General features: G+C 41.4%; 1 protein-coding gene across 13 annotated transcripts in view; it reads left to right on the forward strand.

The window, feature by feature from the left end:
- Positions 1-643: 643 nt before the first annotated feature.
- Positions 644-18167, forward strand: part of MYO5A (myosin VA) — a 195604-nt gene continuing 178080 nt past the window's right edge. For 5 of the 13 annotated variants that reach the window (XM_043555397.1, XM_043555399.1, XM_043555403.1 and 2 more), the window contains exon 1: positions 835-984. In XM_043555397.1, the coding sequence (XP_043411332.1) occupies positions 958-984 (27 nt within the window). In that variant the 5' untranslated portion in view covers positions 835-957. Of the gene's footprint in view, positions 985-18167 lie in introns of all 13 variants that reach the window. The other 8 variants (XM_043555398.1, XM_043555402.1, XM_043555404.1 and 5 more) reach the window with 3 other exon arrangements.

The raw sequence follows: 18167 nt of genomic DNA on the forward strand, positions 1-18167 counted from the left end.
CCATGGAACGGATAATCACCAGGGGCAACAGGACTGGGTCGGAAAGGCAGTGGCACCTTGGCAAACACATAGACTTAGCAGAGGTAGGCACCTGGGCTGCCCCCCTGGGGGCATCTTGTTTCAAGAAACGATGCCCGGGCTGATGCCCAAGTGTTAGGGTGATTTTGGTGATCATCTATCCCAGATTACTGGTCCTCACTGTCCAGCTCCCAGTTCGCTGCTCCTAACAGGATCTTCTGTGAGTTCTAGGTTGTTCTGTGGACTTCGAAGAAGCCTCCTCCCAAATCGTTTCTCTAAAATTGACTGGAAGGATAGGAAAAGCATCTGGAGACTCCTAGTCGTTTACCTGGACACACGCAGTGACACCAGCTATCGCCGCCCCTCTCGGTGGCTGGGCCATTCTGCACCGCCCAGGGCTCGCTGTAGGGGAGAAGGGACGTCCGGGGTGCCACGCGCCCCCGGGGCAGGTGTGCCGGGAAAGAGTGGCCGGGGCGGGCTTCCGGGCCTCGGCGGCGCTGGCTAGCAGGGCAAGGATGCTCGGAGCCGGCAGCCGAGGGGAGGCAGCGTGAGCCGGAGAGAGCCCTGAGCAGCCGCTGTGGCAGCGCCGGAGCGCAGCCTCCTCCCGCTCCCACAATGCACAGGGCGGCGGCGGCGGCGGCGGCGGCGGCGGCAGCATCACCGGCCGCCCAGGGGGCTGCGGCTGCGACCCCGAGGACCCCGGGCACGCGGAGCGCTCGCGCCTGCTCGTGGCGAGCCCGGGAGTGATGGCGAGGTCTCCGCGGGCCGCCCGCGCCTGAGGCGCCCCGCCCCGCCCCGCCCGCCGCTGCCCGCCCCGCCCGGCCCTGCCCCGCGCGCAGCCGGCGGCTGCCTGGGCGCTTCCTAGTTGGCGCGGGCGGCCGCCCAGGCGAGGTGCGGCCTCCGCTCAGGCGGGGGGCGTCGGCGCCGCGGGGCCCCGCCATGGCAGCGTCCGAGCTCTACACAAAGGTGAGGCGCCGCGGGGAGGGGGCCGCGCGGCCCGGCACCGCCCGCTGTGGGGCTAGGGAGGGGCGGGGGCGCGGGGGCCGGCGCGGCTGCACCACCCCTTCCCGATCATTTCAAAACCCCCGGCCCGGCCCGCCTGCCGCAGAGGCGCCTTCCTCTTTCGGGCGCTCGGGGCGCAGGCCTGCCTTGGGGGTCTCTCTGGCCTCTGCCACGCTTCCTGGGCTGGGTGCTCAGCGGGTTTCTGATTGGAAAGGGGGGGCCGCCGCCAGGATTGCCCTGCCCGCCGGTTTGGTTTCGGAAAACGCCTGGTTGCGGGAGATGCTTGATCGGGTGGATCAGATGGTCCCTCCCTTGGGGACAGGCGCTTAAAATAACGTCTTGTGTTGGTATGCGGTGCCACTTCTACCGCCAGCCAGCTGTTCTGTGAGATTATTTGGAGTCCTGCAAACACGGTCGCCAGTCGATTTTTCACCCCTGAAGCCGGGTTTCACATTGCTTCCCTGGGGGTGGTGAGCCCTTGAAGATGCAGCCGGATAAATGCGAGATGATTCATGGGCTCGGATGCTCGGCTCTCATTTGTCCCTGGGAGTTTGCTACCTACGTGAATCCCTTAGAGCCTTGTTATGCTCCATGGCTTCACCATCCTCTGGGGCGAGCCTTAAGGAAAGTGGCAGCCTTTTCTTTCTTACACTGACATCAGTATTCTCCGGGTCTGGTAATCTATGAATGGCATATTTTGGAAAACTGCCCCTTTGAACACTTATGAAAATTTGTCTTGGGCGGTGTGGTGCTTTGTGAATGTATGTAGGTAGTCATGGCATTTTATACTATAACTCCAGTGTACGTAGGTGTTTTGCTAACTGTTAATTACCCTTAATTCCAGTTAACAGAATTGCCTTAACTTTTCAAGTTCACGTTTGTGGCAGAATCTCCATTTAGGATCTTAGAATCATTGCTTCCAAATGTGATGCAAAGTAAACCCAGGACCCAAGTTGCAGCATGTTATAGAAGAAGTCTGAACCCACCATCAAGAGACCTGGATTCTGGCCCAGGCCATTTCACTTACGGTGTGACCTTGGGCAAGTCACTTAACTTCTTTTGTTTGGTTGTCTCATATCTGTAAATGGAGTTAATTACACCTGCCCGACATCTCTTACAAGGCTGTTGTGAGATCAGACCTAGTAATAGATGGGAAAGCTTTTGCAGCCTGTGAATTTCTCAACAAATATGAGGTATATGATTAATTTCTTCAACCATGAAATGAGGAGTTTGCTTGAAACACTCTTTAGGTCCCCCTTTTTTTCCCAGCCATACATTTAAAGACTTCACAGTAGGAACTTCTCTCTAAACCTGGTAATTTTCTTAGGCATTGTAGGCCTCTAATGTATGAATGAATGCAATTAGGAACTGATTCTGTTACTTTATTAATAAACATTGATCCAGTGCTAACTATGTGCCAGGTACTGCTCTAAGTGCTTTACAAATAACTCGTTTATTCCTCATAATGAACATATGAGGGTAGGTACTGAGAAGTGCCATGAAGAGATACAGGTCTGTAAACATTCCTTAGTTCCTTTGTATAGCCCTCTACTCTTCACTGTGGTGAGGAGTCCATCAGTGAGCTGCCTAATTGTGGGCTGCTTAACTAGAGACTGGATAATAAATTGCTCTTGGTGTTAAATCAGCTTTTTTTCTCCCAAGATAATTTTGAAGAAAAAAAAAAGTTTTTAAATACTGTGATTTTTAAATTGCAAAGATTTGAGTTTTGGTCATAGCTTCATCACACACTGTTAAAATTTGGCTTTTAGGCATTGTAAAGACAGACTGGTTTAGACATCAAAAGTGAGTTGAGCTTAAATTGCCTTCTAAATACATTTATGCCTAAGTATAATCTCCTCACTTGGCTATTTGTTGGCTAATTCTTTTTGTGAATGGGGCTTAGCTTAATGGTGGGCCAGAATATTTATTGAGCACCTCTTGGGTGCCAGGTACTTTATTTAATATTGAGAGGTTCTAACAACGAACAAGACACAGCCCTTTCCCGCACAGGGCTCACAGTCTGTTTCCTATATTCTTGACCTACTTTGAATATCCAGGAGCATAAATAACCTGTTGTTACCTCCATAGCAGGGAGACAGCTGGTGTGGTATTTATTAGTAGAAATTAGGGAATGGGTTGGGACGTGGGGAAGGTTGGATGATTCTAGAGATAGAAGCTTGGGTAGTGATTATTAGAGGAAGAGGGAAATCATTAGAGGTTAAATCAATGGATAAACACAAGGATTTTTCCCTCACAGAGGATTATAGGGAAGGAAGTTCTGGAGTAGATTATAAGGAAAGATGTATTAGTGACATGCCATAATTATGGTATTCAACGTAGTGGTTAAATCTGAAAAGTGCCCTTTTAAAAAATGTCATTCAGAGTTTAAAGGCAGATTTTGATATGTGATACATATCAGCTCGCATAACAGTGAAAGGCAAGAGATCATTCAGTTTATTCTTTGTAGCTAAAATGATAATGGTTTTCTCATAGTAAGTTATCAGGGCTTCCATTTTGTAAATTTTTCCAGCAGCATTAACATTTTAAGGACAATAGCTAGATTCCCAGGATATAACATTTCTGGAAACTAACATTTTGGTTAAAATGTTTTTATTTTATTTTATTTTATTTTTAAGTTTATTCTGAGAGAGAGAGAGAGAGAGAGAGAGAGAGAGAGAGAGAGAAAGAGAAAGCACAGGGGCAGGGGCAGAGAGAGAGAGAGAAGGAGAGAGAATCCCAAGCAGGCTTCGCTGGCAGCACAGAGCCCGACTCAGGGCTCCAGCCCACAACCCATGAGATCATGACCTGAGCCAAAATCAAGAGTCAGATGCTTAACTGACTGAGCCACCCAGGCACCCCTGTTTGTTGGTTTTTAAAATAAAGGCTTTATTGAGATATAATTTACATACCATGCAACTCCCAATTTAAAGTGTACGATTCTTTTTTTTAAATTTTTTTAATGTTTATTTATTTTTTGAGAGAGTAAGCGAGCAGGGGAGGGGCCAAGAGAGAGGCAGATACAGAATCCAAAGCAGGTGCCAGGTTCTGAGCTGTCAGCACAGAACCCACGTGGGGTTCGAACTCACAAATGGTGAGATCATGACCTGAGCTGAAGCCGGATGCTTAACTGACTGAGCCACCCAGGTGCCCCTAAAGTGTACATTTCTTAAATAAGTAAACATTAAAAAAAACCCAAAAACCAAAAAGCTTTCACGTTCTCTCTCTCAAAATAAATAAATAAACATTAAAAAAAAATAAAGTTTACAATTCAGGGGCCGCCTGGTGGCTCAGTCGGTTGAGCATCCGACTCTTGATTTCTGCTCAGGTCATAATTTCAGGGTCATGGGATGGAGCCCTGCATCACGCTCTGTGGAGCCTGATTAAAATTCTCTCTCTCCTTCTCCCTCTGCCCCTCTTGTGTGTTTGTGTGTGTGTACTCTCTCTCAAAAAAATAATATAATTCAGGGATATTTAGTATAATCACAGTCGTGGGTCAGTTTGTGTTTAGATCCACCTGTCTTGTTCCCAAAAGAATTAAAGGTGGCTATGATATCTCATTGCTTTCTGATTTTGAAAATATTTGCTAGTCTTGACTTGCCAGTGGATATTTGAATCATAATGTCACCCATAGATGCTTTCAGTAACTTCGAAGGATTCAGCATTTGTGGAGCAGAGTTTATTAATTAGGCCTGGATAGATCACCAGCAGCAGTAAAATGTCATGGTAGTCCTCCTCACATGAGCTTCCCAAACATCATGGATAACACCATAAATGCCCTAGAATGCCCGAGATTACCTGAAGTCGTTTAATTAGGAGTCCCATTGTGTATCAGGATGCTGAGTTTTGTAACAGTACAAAAACTAAAGCCCCTACTAGAGAAGCAACATAAACTTTCCTAGATGAAACTACAATTTAGGCCAATAGATTGTATATCTGTAATCTTCCTTTCCCACTATATTTCTTCATACCTACTGAAGCCACATGGCCTAGATTTTTTTCTGGGATAGTTCCTGTTTTATATTCTATGCCATTTTCTCCCTACCATCAATCCTGGAAATTCTAATATTTGGGTGTTGAAATTACATTTCTCAGACTACTTTCAGCATCTTAAAGCAGGACAGAAACCTCATGTCTCATCATGTGCCTGATAGAGGATTTAGCAAATACATTCGATTTCCTCAAGTATCCTGTCCTGCCCCTTCCATCTATATTTTCTCCCGATGTCTCTAATGGCAGGGAAACAGACTCTAAATGATAGTTTGAGATGATTAGTTCACTTGTAGGAATGGAGCAGGGTACAAAGAAGTGGTTAAACAAGTAAGCACATTTCCAGGCATGTTGAACAGGATGAGTAATAGAGTGGAGAGCTGGGAGCCAGGGAAACCAAAAAAAAAAATAAATAAATAAATAAAAATAAAAAACCCACCAAAAAAAACATTGTAGGAAACAAAATAGGAAGTGATGAAGCTCTGGTAGACTGAGGCACAGGCAGAAGTTATGTGAGAAAAGGACAAAGCTGAGAGGCAGGTCTCTGTGATGGATTAGGTACAGGAAGGGAAGGAGAGGGAACAGCATAAGTTAACACCAGTAGCTCTAGATTTGGAAACTGGAAATTAATTCCTATTATGTCATGGAGTTTTGCAGACTGTGTGTAACCTGTAAGCTACTAAGAAATACTTCTTCAGACTGCTTGAGCACAGCAGAAAGCTCATGATTTCCTCTTGAAATTTGTTACTGTCTCTTGAAGTGTGAAAGTTTGGTGTATTGCCCAGTGGCTAAAAGAGTACAAAGGAGTTCTCATTTTAATGAGAGTTGCTACTGCCAGATGAACATTTCAAATCTGGTGCTTTTAGCAGTTCAAAGTAGGGGAATACTGGAGGAAGGTCTATGAATGGGGTTCCTGGGATTTAACCATTACCTCCAAAGGGTTGGGGCAGGGTGGAGGTGCACTATAAGAAAGTGTGGGAGAGGACAGGCAAACCCTCTTTCCTTACATCCTGTCTCCGAAGGTAATGTAGCTTCTTAGTTTTTTACTTTATAATGGATTTTGCCTCCATAGGGAGAATGTAGGGGCACATGGCCCACTGGAGGATAGAGTTTGATGTATTCGTTTCTACTTAGGCAATTCCTAATGAAGTATAAGGTCTTGTGAAAAGTTGAGACTCCTAGCCAGGAGTTTCTATGTAATAAGGCCTGGCCCTCGGTAAAGTATCATGTAGGCAACCCCACTCCTCCCATTCCACCCGACTGACAGGTCTCCTTCCCACAGAGTCGTCCCAGACTTTGTCCATTTGTCTCCCTGGGGAGTTTGTCCTCTCCTTTCCTTCCAGCACCTGCCTCTCTGTCTCTCTTTCCAACAACTTTAGTGAGGTATAATTTATATGTAATAAAATTCACTCATTTTGAATGTACAGTTTAGTGAGTTTGACAGATATGTTCTGTCATGTAACCACTACCACAAACAAGATACAGAACATTTTCATCATCCTCAAAAGTTCCTTGTGCTAAGCTTCTTTTCTTCCCCAGTTAATTCTTTGTGGCTAAAAGGATAATTTTTTAAATGAACTCCTATTTACCGGAGTTGTGCTTGCCCAGTGGGGCAGCAGGAAGAGTTGTTTGTTTTCAAAATGTATGTTATGGTTTCATGTTAGCCCAACCAATAGAGAGATACTTAGTCTAGAGGCCTGAACTGAGGTGTCGCTTCTGTGGAGTTTCATTCACAGTGGGAGGTGGGAGTGGATCGAAAAGGATTTTAGGTGATTTATTTAATTTTTCCTTCACACACTTACCCCTTTACCTTTATTGATAGGGTCTGCCTTTGATGCCTTGGGTCCTTAGGTCCTTAGTGTGCTAAAATGCCCGTTGGTCACTTTTGCCTTTTAACAGTTGTCCTGTTCCATCTACCTTGGTTGTAATGTCAGTCTGGGTTTGTGGTGATACAGATTTTTAAACTGCAGAAACTTATCCCTGGCTTCTTCATGCCTCGGACCTTCTCCATTTCTTTTCTAAGCCCTCCTCAGCTGGAAGTCTCCTAAACCAGTAGCCATTAGTATTAAACAGCTCCTTGTACCACAGAGGCTTTTTGCCAGTTGTGGAACTTGGGGATGGTGTGATTATGTTTTGACTTCAAAATAAAGACTCCAAACTTGGTTGAAATCAAGGGAGAAGTACATTGTCCACTTCTAAGTGTTCATGAGGACCATCTGTCTACCTCCTTTAGCCTGATGTGCTGCTGTGCTGTGAACATGTTGTTGTGTTCACAGTGCTGAACTGGAGGGAGGCCGGGCACTAAAAAGACAAGTTTTGTTTCTCCTTAGTCACTCATACAGAAACTTGCATTTTCCTGGCCAGGAATCCTGTGTGTATGTTTGGGGTTTCTACTTCTTTGTAAAAACACACGGAAACTAGAGTAGTTTCAGAATGGGAGAAGTAAAATGATTATGGCAAGAAAGAAGGTAGATTAGAAAGGCAGAACTCCTTAACTCAGAAAGGTGAAGGTGGAAAATGATGAAGTATTTAACATCAAGAATAATAGAAGTTTTATAACCTCAAATCTCAGGGATTCTTGTTAGATCTTGAAATAAATAAATATTTTATTTAAAATGAATTTCTACTTGGGGGTGCCTGGGTAACAGTCAGTTAAGCATCCGAATTCGGCTCAGGTCATGGTCTCATGGTTTGTGGGTTTGGGTCCCATGTTGAGCTCTGTGCTGACACCTCGTAGCCTGGAGCCTGCTTTGGATTCTGTGTCTTCCTCTCTCTCTGCCTCTCCCTGCTCTCATTCTGTCTCTCTCTTTCTCAAAAATAAACATTGTAAAATGAATTTCTGCTTTAAACACTATGTTTACATTTATGAAACTTATTACCTCAAGTTATGATGGCAGCTAGTATGTAGTAGATAAATAAAAAGGGTTTGGATAATTCATACATCATAGTTCTGAGATACTGACTTAACAAACATCTCTTTGACAGTGTTAAACAGTTTACCAGCCAGAGCTGTTTTAGTTGGAAGTAACAGAAACATGACTCAAAGCCAAAAAGGATTTTATTTGCTTCTATGACCTGAACACCCAGGTCCATGGATTCAAAGCTAGAATGTGGTCTCTTGGGCTCTCTGTCACTGACTTTCATGTCAGATTATGCTGTCTACCATTGGTTTCATCCACATGACAGCTCTTTTCATGATGAAAAAGATGGTCAGTGGCACCTGCCGACCACATGATCTTCCAGCTCTGGGCCTGGAGGAAGAGAGTCTGATAGAAGAATCCTGGTTGCCCTTGCTAGGGGTCATGTGCCCTCTCATTCCACTCTGCTGTGTAGGCAGTGGAGGAAAAATACTATGTGTAGTCAAGTCCTGCTCATCTCAGGCCAGGCAGAGGATAAGATCTCATGATGAATAGCTCTGCTCACATCTGGTGGCTGAAAACTGTTGCCCATCATAAAGAATAGTCAGTGTCTGCTATGAATAAGTCACCAAAAATGACAAAGCGATTGAATTCTGCCCCTACCCTTCTGGTCTTTAAGCAGAAGAATGGGAGGATTTTGCATGGACAGAAGACATTGTATATCTTTCCCTAGAGAATCATTTGAATTAAAAAAAAAAGAAAAAAGAGCCATGGAGAATCCATATAAGCAAATGTTACTGAAATCCTATCAGAGATTGAAGATTTGAAAAGTATTTTTCATTCAGTCTTAATTAGGGGGTTATGAACCCTATGTCACCTTTCCTTCTGATCTCTTTCTGCCCTATTTACTCAGCATTTTATTTCCCCTCATTTTCTTCATTTTTTTTGCTTGAATACATGATCTCTTCCCTCATTTTCAGCAATGAATACATTCTAAAATTTATTATTCCCGTTTGATTGTCTAAATCATCCTGTATGCATCTTCAATGTTCTTTTTATGCTCTCTTGCCTTCCATTCTGTCACCTACAAGTGTTATCTGTCTACGTCGACAGATGTCCTCTGTCATCTTGATCCCCCTACTCCTTTGTTTTATCTATTCATCCTAGTGCTCTCTTGTGCTTTGTTATAATCAAATACATACATACATACACACACACACACACACACACACACTCCCCAAAAAGGGAATAAAACAAATTCTTATGAAGTAAATTGTTATTCAGTAACTAATTAGATTGTGGAGGGTGCTTCATTTCCTCAAATCCTTGTACTTCTGCTTTGTTACCATTCTCTGAACCTGACATCACAATAGAAAGTAATTTCTCATGAGTTTACATAAGTTTTTTTCTGTGTATGGGGGTGTCTATGTGTTTTAAACAATTAAACACTTTTGTGTTAGACTAGTTTTTAGTCTAGACTGCACTAGTGAGAACTTAGTTTTTCATTTTGCCCTACTGAAGTATATACAATAAGATGACCAGCTATTTCTTTAAGGATACCATCTTACTTTAAAACATTGTTGTAACAGTATTTTAAAAACTTTATTCAGAATTGGTCTCTATGTGTTCAAGCTGAGAAAAATCTTACTTCTTATTTGACAAGTGTCATGGTCATGCTGGGAGCAGAAGTCCTGGAGATGTTTCATAAAATCAGGAGATGTGTATTTTAATAAGGAATTTGGGTCAAAATGTGGATTCAGTATTTATCAATTCAGAATAAATAGATGGGTATTATCTATCTCTTTAGGTATATATCTATATCTTTTTATAGAAGTGAAAAGCCGCTAGCCACTAGAGCTAATATTGCATTTTCACCCACCCTTCCTGTTTATACTCATTTTTTTCATCTTAGACCAAAATTTCTCAACCTCTGCCCTATTGTCATAGAAGGCTAGATAATCCTTCCTTTCTGCAGGCTTGCCCTGTGTATTCATATGTTTAGCCAAATCCCTAACCTTTATCTGCTAGAGCCAGTAACATCCCCCACCCCCAGTTGTGACAACAAACTTTATTATCTACAGACATTGCCAAATATCCCATGGGGGGGCCAAATTCCTCTCCCTACTACCCTCATTTGAGAACCTCTGCCCTAGACCTTAAGGCTTAAACTAGGGTAAGAAAAAGTGGGAAAGAGTTAAAAACAGAAGCAGAGATTTATTGGAAAAACTGTTAAAAAATAACTTTTCAGTAGTTTCTTTTTTGCTTATAGAAATGATACATCATGAACAATTTGGAAAATACAAAAACATATGAAGGAAGAAAATTAAAAATAAACTAATACCATCCAGAAATAATCATTGCCAATTAGTAATTTGCTTCCTTAATTCTTTCATCTGTATGTATGTATGTATGTATGTATGTATGTATGTATGTATTTTTTAATGTTTATTCTTGAGAGAGAGAGAGAGAGCATGAGCAAGTGAGGGGCAGAGAGAGGGAGAGACAAAATCTGAAGTAGGCTCCAGGATCTGAGCTGTCAGCACAGAGCCTGACTGGGGGCTTGAACCCACGAACCACAAGATCATGACCTGAGCTGAAGTCAGATGCTTAACCGACCTAGCCACCCAGGCACCCCTCATCTGTATTCATAATGTAGTTATTATGATGTTTTAAATGTAATATGTATTGTGAAAATTTTTTTATGATTAAATATTCATTAAGAATGTTTTTAGTGACTGCATAATTTTCCATCATCTGCATGTACCATAATTTATTTACTGCTTGGCCTTTTCACTATTATAAGACAGGGACTATGGTGAGCATCTATGTACATAAATCTTTGAATTAGTCAGTTTTAGTCAATTTTATATTCCACGTCTCCCTGATAAGTGTTATCATTTACATTTATGCAGGGTAGTGTATTCACATTTATTTCATTTTAAAAATAGCACTTTCTATGTACATTGCTTCAGGGCTAGGATGACCAGATGTCCCACTTATGTGAGATGCTTTTTGCCATCCAATGCCTTTATTGTGTTTTGAGAAATCCTCTTAGATTGAAATACATAAATTTATTTCAAAAACTTAACCTTTTGGAAATCTAAACTATTTGCTTTTTCTGACCATTTTCCTCATTGTTGCCCTTATTCATTGTTTCTCTTTGATCTTGGGGGAATCTGGGCCAGACAGAATTATTGAATTAGAAAGAATTAAAATAACCATGAAGCTTTTGTCCTAAGAGTATAAACAATATAATATTAACTTGTAAATTACCTGAAAATATGTTACCATTTTATTATAGACAACATGTCCTCCTGATTAGAACAATTATTTGTCTGGAGTGGTCTGGAACAATTATTTGTTTTCAGTGGATACTCAAGAACCTGAGAGATCTTCAGCACCTGCTTTAAAACAAATAGAATGGAAGTGCCTGGATGGCTCAGTCAGTTGAGCATCCAACTCTTGATTGTGGCCCAAGTCATGATCCCAGAGGCATGGGATTGAGCCCGAGAGTGGAGCCTACTTAAGATATTCTCTCTCTCTCTCTCTCTCTCTCTCTCTCTCTCTCTCTCTCTCTCTCTCCCCCCCCCCCCCCCAGCCCCTCCCCTGCTTGAGCTCACTTGCTCTCTCTAAAAAATAAAACAAAAACACAAGTAGAATGGAGCAAAATACACCCAGCATTAAAGATAGCATCCTAGAACAGAATCTTTATAGCACTCAGAAGGTGTTTTGGGGTTTGTGAGGCCAGTGGGTCATTGCTGTGTACAGCAGCACTGCTTAAGGAATGGTAGCCACAAGTGTGGTTGAAAGTTGATTGTTTGGAAATGTGGATATTGAAGCCATAGGAAACTGAGCAGAAGCCTTAGTGTCGTTGGAAATTTCTTCGCTTTTATTCCTCCATGAAAACCTTGATTTTTACCTTCTTTAGTTGTTACTTGTTTTCTTCTAAAAACTGTGGCTTGCATAAATGCATGACTCCATGGCAGTATAATTATCAAATAATCATGGTTAATATTTACTGAGGTCTTACTATGGACAGACACTGTTCTGAGGACTTTGATACAACTGTGTCCTTCCTTGGCTTCTACCTCTTCCAGTGCCTGAAAGAGAGGCACTATATCATAGCAGTCAAGGTATGGACCTATACTTAGAGTTTGAATTGTGGTTGGAATCCTGGATTCTCTGTTCACTTTTTGTGTGACCTTGATGAGCTACTTAGCCTCCATGCGCCTCAATTTCCTCATTTTTATTATAAGGATAATAACACCTACCTCATATGGTTTTAATGATGACTAAGTTTTTTCTTTTTTCTTTGAGAGAGTAAGAGAGAGTGTTGAGAGAAAGAATCTTTGGCAGGTTCCATGCTTAGCATACAGCCTGATGCCGGGCTTGATCTCATGGCCATGAGATCATGTTCTGAGCTAAAATCAAGAGGCAGATGCTCAACTGACTGAGCCACCAGGTGCCCCCTAAATTTTTTAATATATAAAAAATGTTTAGAATAGTAACTGATACATAATAACATACTTAACTGTTGGCTGCTTTATTGCTCTTTTGGTTGTGGCTATTATTCTCTTTTCTGGCTGCTTTGTCTTCTTCATAACCTCAGCAACCTCCTATTACCCCCTAGATATTGGTGCTCCCAGGCTCTGTCTGTAACCTAAACTCCCTCCCACTGTGGCCTGATCTGCTCCTGAAAAGTTAGGTATGAACCTGTGTTGACAACTTGCAAATCTGTTTCCAGCCTATTTGCTTTCCCTACAAACCTAGGTCTCTGTGATGATTGCCTATGGGCATCTTTACAAGCACTTGGAGCCTAGCATATTCAAAATTGAACTCGTCATCTCCCCTTCCTGTTCATCCCACTCTACCCTACTTCTTTGTGTCTTCCTTCCTCATCTGTAGGATGGGGTAATAGTAATATCTACTTCGTAGAGTTATTAAGAAGATTAAATGACATAGTTTATGCATAGCACTTAGAATAATGCCTGGTACCTATTTGAAAAATGTTAGCCACTATAATTGTTACTATTTATATTTCTTGTGAATGGCGTCAACATCTATCCATGTACTCAAACCAAAAATTTAGAAATTGTCTTGATTTATTCCCCTTTAACCCCACACCCCAATCACTTACCATTTCCTGGTGCTATCCATGCTTTGTTTGGACCCTTTATTATTTTTTTCTTGTATCTTGTAAAAGTATCCTAAGCAATTCTTGCTCTAACTCCTATACTCTGGTTTTTGTTCTGCTACCAGAGTGATTTTTATTTTATTTCATTTTTTGATGTTTTATTTATTTTTGAGACAAAGAGAGACAGAGCATGAGCAGGGGAAGGGTAGAGAGAGAAGGTGACACAGAATTCCAAGCAGGCTCCAGGCTCTGAGTTGTCAGCACAGAGCCCGACGCAGGGCTTGAACTCATAAACCGTGAGCTCATGACCTGAGCCGAAGTCGGATGCTTAACCTACTGAGCCACCCAGGCGCCCCCAAAGTTTTTGTATAATGAAGATATCATCATGGTACTCTCTGACTTGAAATTCTTTCATGATTCCCTATAGGATATTGTCTTGAGAATAAGTATGTTAGTGCAGTGCTTTCCAAACTTTGGTGTACATCTGAAATCACCTAGTAATCTTGTTAAAATGGAGATTATGATGTAGGTCTGTGATGGGGCCCCAAGACTCTATTTCTAACAACTCCCAGCTGACGCCACTGCTGCTGGATTGAGGACTGCACTTGAGTAGTGAGGCTGTAATATACTGGGCTTTTCCTGATCTGCCTTCACCGTGGGCCTGCCTCCTATCTCATTTTCCCTCATGACATTCAGGTGTTCACTTGAAGTCAGGAGCTCTTCCTGCTTTGCAGCATTCCCCTTGCTTGGCTTTCTCCACTGTTTATTCATGATAGGTCTTTCAGATCCTAGTTTGTGTAAGATGTTCCTTTGTGTTCTTATACGTCTGTCCTGACACAACACTGCATTGCAGATGTTTATCTCCCCAGTGCTTCTCTGAGCCCCTTAAGGAAGGGAAATATCACATTTGTTTTGTTTTGTTTTATTTATTTATTTTTTTTAAGTTTATTTACTTTTGAGAGAGAGAGAGAGAGCATAAGCAAGGGAGGGGCAGAGAGAGAGAGAGGGAGAGAGACAATCCCAAGCAGGCTCCATGCTGTCAGCACAGAGCCCCATGGGCTTGATCCCATGAACCATAAGAGGATGTGGGGGCAATCTGGCTGTGACATCTGTCACCCCATTGATCGGCAGTGTTGATTTGGCTGATCTGGCTGGCTAGGCGGGTGTCCCCTTTCTCCCTCACCACTCCATGTGCATCCCTCCTGAAGCTGTGCGCTCGCTTGAAGAGGATGACCTTCCCCGATAGAGGAGGACCGTTCTTTGGTCATGGGTATACGAGTAGCTGTGCTCCCCTGCTAGAACCTCCAAACAAGCTTTCGTGGTCCATGAACCGTAAGAATAATGACCTGAGTAGAAATCCAGAGTTGGATGCTTAACCAGCTGAGCCACCCAGGAGCCCCTTGTTGTGTTTTAATAACAACTTTATTGAGATATCATTTATATACATTACAATTCATTCATTTAAAGGTGTAATTCAGTGGTTCTGATGTTTTTTGACCTACCATCTGGACTTGGGTTTAATACATATTAAGTAACACCTCCATGATTGAATGAATGAATGAATTAGATAATGTCAAAATACCATTGGAAAATTTTCTCCAGATCTTCCTCTGTGTATCTGTAATTTTTGGCTTTAATGTTTCAGCATTCGAGTCATCTTATTTATTCATCGGTAATTCTTCATGAGCTTCCTTCTTTCACCCCCCCCTTTTTGGCACCAGGATAGGAATGATTTTATTCTTCCCTTGGTCAGTTTTAATGCATCATTATAGATTGCTTACCTGAATTCTCCAGTGCTTCCAGTTCTCTTTTTCAAGTCAGACTTTAATGACCAGTATTGACCTAAAACATAGATCTTACCATCCTGCTCTCCAGCTTAAACCCTCTGGCTGGTTGGGGTGCCTGGGTGGCTCAGTCAGTTAAGTGGCTGACTTCAGCTCAGGTCATGACCTCATGGTTCATGTCGGATCCTCGGATCCTCTGTCCCTCTCTCTCTGCCCCTCCCCGGCTTGTGCACACATTCTCTCTCTAAATGAATGAATGAATGAATGAATAAATAAAATAAAAAACATTAAAAAAAAGAAAAAGAAAACATTAACCCTACCCTAGAGGCAGGGCCAGGTTTAAAACACAAAAACAAAAACAAAAAACATCTGGCTGGTCCCCAGCCTCTCCTCCACTGCCCTATTTATCTACTATAGAATTAACTCTTTCCTTATCCTGGTATTTAAGACTCTTGATCTTTTTCTAACTCTGTCTCCTGGCTTGATCTTTCACAACACTGGGGTTTCTCGGACTTCATATGTAGCAATCATCTGGAGTGCTTTTAAATTGTTAATTCCCGAGTCTTGCTTCCAGAGACTCTGAGTCAGTAGGTTTGGTAGCCCCAGAAATCTGCATTTCTAACCAACGCCATAAAGGATTCTGATGCAGGTAGTCTATAGAACTCCACTCTTTGACATAGAAACGACCTTGCTGCTTGAGCCTGTGTGCCATCTTGGCTTGACTTTGGACTTTGTGTACCGTACTTCCTCTTATCAGAATCCCCCCCTCCTTAGTAAATGCTCAATAAAAGTTAGTTGAATTGAACTATTTGTTCAGTGGTGGTGGTGAGTCTTTTTAAAATTAAAAGATGATATTACTGTGGATACATTGTGGGTCACTTTTTTTCCCCCTGACTATCCTTGGTGTTTCACTTTTAATAGAATATGTGAGAAAACCAGGCACATGGAAGTGACCCAGTAAATCTTTTTGCTATTTTTAAAGGCAACTGGAAAAACTGCCTCTCTTATATTAAAACTAAATTGGGAATCTTCTATGGTGAAAGATGTTCCGTTACCTTTACTAATAATAGATGTGAAATAGTATAATAAATGACTTGCAAAATTACATTAGAAACTATTTTCCTTTTAAAAAAACTTTTAAAAAACTATATAAATAATAAATATTCAGTGCAGAGCCTTGGAAAATTCAGAAATACAAAATAAAGGATTGCATGTAATCTCTGTCCTTACATATTCTTAATATTTTGATGTATGCCCTTCTATTTTTTTATGTATATTTTCTCCAACAAAATGGTTTATTTTGTACTATTTTGCAGCAAGATTTTTTTTGTCTAAATGGTGTATTCTGCCAATACATATTCTTTTACAATATCTTTTTAATGGATTCAGAATGTTATATTATATCAATTGGTCATAATGTTGTTCAACCAGTCCCCTATGGTAAATTCCAATTTTTTGACAATTTACATTTAAACTGAAGAGCCAAAAGCCTTTGTGTGTTCCTTTAAAAAGAAATCATTTGTAGTTGTTCATGAATTTGACTATACAGAACATGCTGTTTTTCTACATAACAATATCGGTATAAAAACTTGGTGATTATCATATCAGTGTTAAGAGGATTAACTTATTAGAGTTTAGAAGGACTGAAAAAAACACAGGACTATCAAAGCACTCAGAAATAAATCCTTAAATATTTGAGATCTCTGAGTATCAATCACAACTGCCCACTAGAAGGAAATTCTCCAGCTTATAGATGTAGGTAGATCAAGGATATTAATCAGTGGGCCAGGTGCATTATTAAGCTGTAGGTTAGCTCCAACTGAGAGGACAATGATTTCCTTCCTCCACCAGTATTTTGGAAGCCATATGGTAGGTAGGATGAATTGTATTGTAATCTATATATTGATATACTCGCTTTTTCTTGTTAGTCAAAGAGGCTGTCCCTGACTAATAAAAGCACTCAGAATTTGTCAAGCATATGCATCCATGTTTAATGGCAGGATGGCCTGGTTACTCAGGAACTGTTGGCTTCAGAAATGAAAGTGTTGACTTAGGCTAAAGGGAGAAGAAATAGAGCACTTGTTGTTATTCAAGAAAAAACACATTTTCCAATCAAGAGAAGTAATGTGGGAGATAATCTTTGAGACATAAGATTGAGCTCTTAAAAGCTCTTAAAAGGAGTATTTTGGTTAATGTATTTCAGTTAAGCCCCCTTGGTTTACAAATACTATAAATGTTTCTTATAATGAGTTTCTACCTGAAATGTCTGGGACACTGGCCAGGGATTCTTAAGGGCCCATTCTTGAGGTATTCTGTCCCCTTGGGGCAGAGGTGGCACATTGTTGGGTCCAAGGATTTTCTAAGTCTGTGTCAGGAGCAGTGCCTTAGTCTTTGAAAAATCTGTGGCCCATGCAAAATTTCCTCTTCCATCACTGCCTGTTAGAGTCATTGAGGTCTAATTTGTCTTTGGGAACTGGGGCCTCCATTATGGTGTGTTTAACAAGGATCTGGACAAAACCTGTAGTGTGCAGCCTAAATGACTAGAGTAAGGATTAGGATGTCTCGTTGGAGTTGATGAAAATATAAGTGATGCGGACATTTAAGTCAGCATCAGTTCACAAATCTGTAAGACTCGGTTGTAATTGGTACCATTCTGTACATTAAACCTACATTCTTAAAATAATTATGTTCATAAGATTAAACATCTCCTATAATCTTCTTGCTCATCTATTGTTGTTTTTCAGGATTTTCTAAGGTAACTGTCATAGACTATGGTGAAATTTAATAAATCTGAGTAAGTAGAGGCCAGATTATTTAAAAATATATGTGGGTGAGATAGATGGAGCACCACTATATATGATTCCAGCTTGAAAATTTCTTCTGTTGGGCAGCAATTTTGTAACTATGAAGTCACATAGATTGAGTCTCTTCAGAATATGGTCAGTGTATAAACAAACAGTCTCAGCGAGAGCACTGGAACTGCTTCTGTGCACGCTTTTCACTATAGTCAGCTTAATTCCTTTGGTTCTCATTTGTCGCTGCCATGGCACAGTGACATCAGATGCAGCTGGAGCTTAAAGAAGGGCCGTGTGAATTAATTCCCGTGAAACAAAAACTGCCTCAAGTAATTAGTGGAGTAACAGTCTCTTTAGAAGACTTTAGTACTTTTTTTTTTTTCAAGGACTAGAGAAGGAGAATGGCACAGATTGTTCACTTGAGACCATTTTCAGCTATTGATCCATCTTACAGTCTTCATCTGATGGTTCTGATTTCCACATGAATCATTCAGGCCCTGGAGTGATTTTTCTCTTATTTTCTCTTGAGGCTCTCTAACTTCAGTGACAGTTTTCAAGAGAGCAATCTATGAACTTTGGCTTTGTCAGA

The sequence above is a fragment of the Prionailurus bengalensis genome, chromosome B3 (assembly GCF_016509475.1).
Source record: "Prionailurus bengalensis isolate Pbe53 chromosome B3, Fcat_Pben_1.1_paternal_pri, whole genome shotgun sequence".
Classification (NCBI taxonomy): domain Eukaryota; kingdom Metazoa; phylum Chordata; class Mammalia; order Carnivora; family Felidae; genus Prionailurus; species Prionailurus bengalensis.